Below are 8,394 nucleotides of genomic sequence, written 5' to 3' on the forward strand. Positions count from 1 at the left end.
GCACCATCATAGTGTTTATTATTAATATTATTATTAGTAAATGCAGCTTACCACCATCATGTGTTAATTGTTAATATGAATATAAATAAATATAGCTTATCACCATCATACTGTGTATTGTTAATATTAGTATTAATAAATGTAGCTTACCACATCATAGAGTTTATTATTAATATTATTATTAATAATTGTAGCTTACCACCATCAACGTGTTTATTGTTAATATTAGTATTAATAAATGTAGCTTACCACCATCCTAGTGTTTATTATTAATATTATCATTAATGAATGTAGCTTAGCACTATCATAGTGTTTATTATTAATATTATTATTAGTAAATGCAGCTTACCACCATCATGTGTTAATTGTTAATATGAATATAAATAAATATAGCTTATCACCATCATACTGTGTATTGTTAATATTAGTATTAATAAATGTAGCTTACCACATCATAGAGTTTATTATTAATATTATTATTAATAAATGTAGCTTACCACCATCATAGTGTCTATTATTAATATTACTATTAATAAATGTTGCTTACCGCCATCAATAATGTAGCTTAGCACCATCATAGTGTGTATTATTAATATTATTATTCATAAATGTAGCTTACCGCCATCAATTTGTTAATATTATTATTAATAAATGCAGCTTACCAACATCATATTGTTAATTGTTAATATTAATATTAATAAATGTAGCTTACCATCATCATTTGTTTATTGTTAATATTAGTATTAATAAATGTAGCTTACCGCCATCATAGTGTTTGTTGTTAATATCATTATTAATTAATGTAGCTTACCACCATCATAGTGTTTGTTGTTAATATTCATAATAATAAATGTAGCTTACCACCATCATATGTTTATTGTTAATATTAATATTAATAAATGTAGCTTACCAACATCATATTGTTAATTGTTAATATTAATATCAATAAATGTTGCTTACCGCCATCATATGTTTATTGTTAATATTAGTATTAATAAATGTAGCTTACCGCCATCATAGTGTTTGTTGTTAATATCATTATTAATTAATGAAGCTTACCACCATCATAGTGTTTGTTGTTAATATTCATAATAATAAATGTAGCTTACCACCATCATATGTTTATTGTTAATATTAGTATTAATAAATGTAGCTTACCGCCATCATAGTGTTTGTTGTTAATATCATTATTAATTAATGTAGCTTACCACCATCATAGTGTTTGTTGTTAATATTCATAATAATAAATGTAGCTTACCACCATCATATGTTTATTGTTAATATTAATATTAATAAATGTAGCTTACCAACATCATATTATTAATTGTTAATATTAATATTAATAAGTGTAGCTTACCACCATCATAGTGTTTATTGTTATATATTTATTAATAAATGTAGCTTACCACCATCCTAGTGTTTATTATTAATATTATTATTAATGAATGTAGCTTAGCACCATCATAGTGTTTATTATTAATATTATTATTAGTAAATGCAGCTTACCACCATCATTGTGTTTATTGATAATATTCTCATTAATAAATGTAGCTTACCACCATCATTGTGTTTATTGTTAATATTATTATTAATAAGTGTAGCTTACCACCATCATAGTGTTTATTGTTATATAATTATTAATACATGTAGCTTACCACCATCATAGTGTCCATTGTTAATATTAATATAAATAAATGTAGCTTACCACCATCATAGTGTTTATTATTAATTTTATTATTAATAAATGTAGCTTACCACCTTCAAGGTGTTCATTGTTAATATTAATATAAATAAATATAGCTTACCACCATCATAGTGTTTATTGTTAATATTAGTATTAATAAATGTAGCTTACCACCATCATTGTGTTTATTATTAATAGTATTAGTAATAAATGTAGCTTACCACCATCAACGTGTTTATTGTTAATATTAATATAAATAAATGTAGCTTACCACCATCATAGTCTTTATTATTAATTTTATTGTTAATGAATGTAGCTTAGCACCATCATAGTGTTTATTATTAATATTATTATTAATGAATGTAGCTTAGCACCATCATAGTGTTTATTATTAATATTATTATTAGTAAATGCAGCTTACCACCATCATGTGTTAATTGTTAATATGAATATAAATAAATATAGCTTATCACCATCATAGTGTGTATTGTTAATATTAGTATTAATAAATGTAGCTTACCACCATCATAGAGTTTATTATTGATATAATTATTAATAAATGTAGCTTACCACCATCATAGTGTCTATTATTAATATTATTATTAATAAATGTAGCTTACCGCCATCAATAATGTAGCTTAGCACCATCAAAGTGTGTATTATTAATATTATTATTAATAAATGTAGCTTACCGCCATCAATTTGTTAATATTATTATTAATAAATGCAGCTTACCAACATCATATTGTTTATTGTTAATATTCATATTAATAAATGTAGCTTACCACCATCATATGTTTATTGTTGATATTATTATTAATAAATGTAGCTTACCAACATCATATTGTTAATTGTTAATTTTAATATTAATAAATGGAGCTTACCGCCATCATATGTTTATTGTTAATATTAGTATTAATAAATGTAGCTTACCGCCATCATAGTGTTTGTTGTTAATATCATTATTAATTAATGTAGCTTACCACCATCATAGTGTTTGTTGTTAATATTCATAATAATAAATGTAGCTTACCACCATTATATGTTTATTGTTAATATTAATATTAATAAATGTAGCTTACCAACATCATATTGTTAATTGTTAATATTATTATTAATAAATGTAGCTTACCGCCACCATATGTTTATTGTTAATATTAGTATTAATAAATGTAGCTTACCGCCATCATAGTGTTTGTTGTTAATATCATTATTAATTAATGTAGCTTACTACCATCATAGTGTTTGTTGTTCATATTATTATTAATAAATGTCTCATTTCTGCAGGTACTCGCTGGAATGGCGAAACGAGTACGACAGCTGTTTTGACGTTGACGCCATCGATGGCTCTATTTCCACCAATGAATACTTGGACAGAGAAGACACGTTTCAGCACAACATTACCGTGCTGGCATTCAAAATCAGTAAGTAAAAAAAAACAAGCACATAAGAACATGCTACGCCACACCAAAACTCAAACTTGCAACAAAAGGATGGGGGGGGGGGGCATCCGGTCCAAAAATGCGGGCATCATACCGCATGGAGTGGGGTGGACATGGGGGTATGTGTGTCTATGTGTATAGTAGTCCATGGGTGCGTGTTTTGTCCATAAGCCTGAAAGCTTTTGGGGTAAATTTCTTCCATATATGGACATATGGACGTCACACTTGGGAAGAACGTCACAAATTGGGCAAATTCCTCATTGGAGGAAGTATGGAGGAAGGCAAGATTGTTTTATAAACATCTCTGCCTTGCCTCTATGGTTTGAGTTCAAATTTTCGGGACTGATGCAGACCCCAAATAGGTGAAAATAGGTAGGAAAAGTTGCTTTTACGTTAATGTATGTCAAGAATGAGGGACTGTTGACCATTAAACTGGCTGTTGACACCAACACCACCCAAAACAATGAATCCAAACCATACTTGTCAACCTTGAGACCTCCAAATTCGGGAGATTTGGGGGGGGGGGGGTTGAGGTGGGCGGGGTCGGGGTCGGCGGGGCTGGGGGGGGGGGTTAAGGGGGAGGAGTATATTTATAGCTAGAATTCACTGAAATTCAAGTATTTCTTTTATATATATATATATATATATATATATATATATATATATATATATATATATATATATATATATATATATATATATATATAAATAAAATAAATACTTGACTTATATTTATAGCTAGAATTCACTGAAATTCAAGTAATTATTTTATATATATATATATATATATATATATATATATATATATATATATATATATATATATATATATATATATATATATATATATATATATATATATATATATATATATATATATATATATATATATATAAAATAAATACTTGACTTTCAGTGAATTCTAGCTATACATATACTCCTCCCCATTGGGGTGAGGTTAAGGGTTCTGTGGTTACTTTTTGGTTGGCCAAGCGGACGTGACGACAGGCTGTCCTCACTCAAGTCCGCACGGACCTGGATGGGGCGTGCCTTAAGTCCGGCTGGAAATCGGGAGAATGGTTGTCCCGGGAGATTTTCGGGAGAGGCACTGAAATTCGGGAGTCTCCCGGAAAATTCGGGAGGGTTGACAAGTATGATCCAAACATTGAATAAAGGAATGACGATTAAGTTATGTGTACGATCACGTCTTCTTGTTGACCATTTCAGTAAACCCTTTGCTGTCCGCCAAAGTCTTGGTGACGGTCAACGTTCTGGATGTGAACGAGTTTCCTCCTCAGCTGGCCTTTCCACCGGACACCTTTGTTTGCGAAACGTCTCCCGTTGGACAGGTAAATAAACAACCTATATTGACAGTCTGAAGGTCTTCAAAATGTGTCCGTACGTGTTTTTAATCACGCCTTGGGATCATTTGTGGTTTGGTGGAACCGTGAAAGGAATTATTGCAAGCAATTTACTGAACATATTTTATGTTTTATACTTGGGGAAACTCAAAAAACTTATTTGTATTCAGGTTCTGACTCATCGTGAGCATAAATGTCATATTAACTTAGGGCCCGTTTCTTTACTATAGTTTTATTCATCCAGCCATCTTCTTCCGCTTATCCGAGGTCGGGTCGCGGGGGCAGCAGCCTAAGCAGGGAAGCCCAGACTTCCCTCTCCCCAGCCACTTCGTCCAGCTCCTCCCGGGGGATCCCGAGGCATTCGCAGGCCAGCCGGGAGAGATAGTCTTCCCAATGTGTCCTGGGTCTTCCCCGTGGCCTCCTACCGGTCGGACGTGCCCTAAACACCTCCCTAGGGAGGCGTTCGGGTGGCATCCTGACCAGATGCCCGAACCACCTCATCTGGCTACTCTCGATGTGGAGGAGCAGCGGCTTTACTTTGAGCTCCTCCCGGATGACAGAGCTTCTCAACCTATCTCTAAGGGAGAGCCCCACCACCCAGCGGAGGAAACTCATTTGGGCCGCTTGTACCCGTGATCTTGTCCTTTCGGTCATAACCCAAAGCTCATGACCATAGGTGAGGATGGGAACGTAGATCGACCGGTAAATTGAGAGCTTTGCCTTCCGGCTCGGCTCCTTCTTCACCACAACGGATCGATACAGTGTCCGCATTACTGAAGACGCCGCACCGATCCGCCTGTCGATCTCACGATCCACTCTTCCCTCACTCGTGAACAAGACTCCGAGGTACTTGAACTCCTCCACTTGGGGCAACATCAAGCATCTGTTTGAGACGTTGTCAAGACTGACTGACCAGGTGTTTCACCAGGAGGATGAAACTTGCAGGGACACCCAGAACCTCCTGCTAGCAAGCTCGTGCCATGCGGGCCAACATATGAGCATCGACCGAGAAATTATCAAATAAATACGGCAAATACAAGTTTTCCGGATATTCCACCACTTTGCCAAGGCATACCCGGTTGTGAACCCCTGCCAGGACATACCAGACAAGGGTTCACTCGCATCTGTGTCAGTTTGTCTTTGAGTGTGCTGGGCTACATTTATATGTAGGGGCTTAAAAGTTCAGAAACAGGATCTGGACTGTGCCGATCCCCTGGTTCAGGTGTGATTGTCAGAAGTAATTCAGATCCTCCAGCCAAGTCCTTTGGTGAACTTCAACAAGGCAGAATGTCTTCCAGAAAGTGGGTATTCTCCCATGCTGTAGACTCAGATTCAAGACAGGTTGAAGTGGCTCCCTTAAAGGTGGTGCCTTGATGAGTGGGCTCATGAAGTTGAGCTCTGGGTATGTCACCAAAGAGTCATGGGGGAGATGTTTTGGAATTTCTTCTATTCAATAAAGACATGTCCAGAGAAAGCTAATATATTTATTTGAGATCTGAAATAAAATTAGTTTAGATGAAAGAAGGCTTTACGCTGCTACAGGAAGAAGAGGAAGAAGAAGAGAGAGAGAGTTAGAGAGACAAAGTCTTCGAGATTTGTATGTCTGCTTTGCGAAATGTGAGATCCAACATCAAAACAATCTTTGTCCTAATCACAGAGAAGGTGAGGGTTTGGGGACATCTCCAATGGTCTCCAACAATGCATCAAGGCCATACAAGTCTTATCTCTGACAAAACCCAGGCACAGGCAGCCAAAGAGAAGAACCACTACACAAACAGTTAGGCTAAAATTGTGGTTTAGACAAGAGATTACTACAATATTAACATATTCGTTTTGCCGTTATGGGGACGACATTCGTGATGTCGAGGTAATCTCTCAGGTCCCAAACCTGTGGGTTCAGCAGCTCCTCCCAGTCTGTGGCTCCAAATCAGGCAATAAGGGCCCAAAAAACATTAATGCCCAAGATGAGCCTCTGCAAACTTCTGACCACAACTTCCGATAAAAACAATGTTGTAAATCTGTTGTTTACAGGTGATTCAGACGGTCAGCGCTGTGGACTTGGATCTTCCGCCTGTCAGCCAGAGGTTTTTCTTCAAGATCCCTAAAGGCATTCGCCACAGAAACTTCACTATTCGCGATTATGGAAGTAAGAACGGGAAGAAGTTTACACTTTACAACTTTGATTAATGCAGAAGATAAACTTTGCACTATCACAGTTTCAATCAACCAATCAACGATTATTTCTATAGTCCTGAATCCCAGGTGCTTCGAAGGGCTGCACAATCCACAATGATATCACCGGTCTGAACCCACATCCTGGGTGACAGGCAATGAATGCCAAGTGGGTACAGTTATAGCAAATGATTCCCGATTATGCGAGAGTCCAGTCCATTGGGGGCAAACAGGGGTTTGGAGGAGGTCTCCATCCAGGTCTTAGGGCCATGACTTAGAACAGCGAGCACCTCCTCCAGACTGGTATCTCTCCAGGGATTATTCGTGGCCTTCTGGTAACCTCTCCTTGCGGGAGAGTAGGGCAAAACAGAGAAGCGGCAGGCCAACTGGTCTAAAACAGAGTATATAGATGAGTTTTAAGGTCCGACTTAAAGAGTATATAGATGAGTTTTAAGGTCCGACTTAAATGCTTCTACCAAGGTCGCATCTTGAACTGTTGCTGGTAGAACATTCCAGAGTACTGGAACACTGTAGAGCCTGCAGACTTTTTGGGGTTCTGGGAATCACTAATAGGCCGGCGTTCTTGGAACGGAGGTTTCTGGACGGAACGTAAGGTGCACCATAAGACAGTGCTAGTAGTTAGCAATAAAACCTTAAAGTCACAGGTAGACCAGTATGGACCTAACATGATTGAACCTTCTTGTCCTTGTCAAAACAGAGAAGCGGCAGGTCAACTGGTCTAAAACAGAGTATATAGATGAGTTTTAAGGTCCGACTTAAATGCTTCTACCAAGGTCGCATCTTGAACTGTTGCTGGTAGAACATTCCAGAGTACTGGAACACTGTAGAGCCTGCAGACTTTTTGGGGTTCTGGGAATCACTAATAGGCCGGCGTTCTTAGAGCGGAGGTTTCTGGACAGAACGTAAGGTGCACCATAAGACAGTGCTAGTAGTTAGCAATAAAACCTTAAAGTCACAGGTAGACCAGTATGGACCTAACATGATCGAACCTTCTTGTCCTTGTCAAAAGTCTAGCAGCTGCATTTTGTACCAACTGTAATCTTTTAATGCTGGTTTTCTACATCATTCGGTTTAAAGTAAGCAATACGGTTTGTTTTTGGTACGGTGAGGGAACAACAATGGCAAACATTGGACCTACCAGGTTTTGTATAAAAAAGTTTAAAATATTTTTCATGGAAGCACATAAAAACGCAAAGTCCTAGCTGTCTGAAGGACAGTCAATAGAACGAATGCTAATGCTAATGCTAATGAGTGAAAGACCAAATGTTGGGGGTTGGTGAAGGCTCGTAATATCAAAAAAATTCATAAGCTGAGAAACGCTGTGTTTCTTCTCAAGGGTAATAAGATGAACGGGTGAAAAAACATACATTCATATTTAAATACAGTTTGTACAGATGACAATGCATGTAATATAGTCCCTCATATGGGTTAAAAACGTTTTTAGGTATTTTAAACTATATAACATTTTTGCTAAACAATTATCAATAATTTCTATTTGCCGGTTTTTATTTTACCACGGTCAGGTTCTGAACCAATTAGTCAAAAGTTGACTTAAATCAGAGCTTATTGTCAAGTTACTGTACTGTTTTAATGATTTATAACTATGTTATACTATAGATGAATGGATGAAAAAACATACATTCATATTTCCATACAGTTTGTACGGATGACAATGCATGTAATAGAGTCCCTCATATGGTTTAAAAACGTTTTT

At 36.1% G+C, this 8,394-nt stretch overlaps 1 protein-coding gene across 2 annotated transcripts in view; it reads left to right on the plus strand.

Moving 5' to 3' along the window:
* The window catches only part of LOC133664756 (cadherin-12-like), a 224,916-nt gene that overhangs the window by 209,866 nt on the left and 6,656 nt on the right, over positions 1-8,394 (plus strand). For both annotated transcript variants that reach the window (XM_062069654.1, XM_062069652.1), the window contains 3 exons: positions 2,972-3,108; positions 4,354-4,475; positions 6,519-6,633. In XM_062069654.1, the coding sequence (XP_061925638.1) occupies positions 2,972-3,108; positions 4,354-4,475; positions 6,519-6,633 (374 nt within the window). The remainder of the gene's footprint in view (positions 1-2,971; positions 3,109-4,353; positions 4,476-6,518; positions 6,634-8,394) is intronic.

Source organism: Entelurus aequoreus, linkage group LG14 (genome assembly GCF_033978785.1).
Source record: "Entelurus aequoreus isolate RoL-2023_Sb linkage group LG14, RoL_Eaeq_v1.1, whole genome shotgun sequence".
Classification (NCBI taxonomy): domain Eukaryota; kingdom Metazoa; phylum Chordata; class Actinopteri; order Syngnathiformes; family Syngnathidae; genus Entelurus; species Entelurus aequoreus.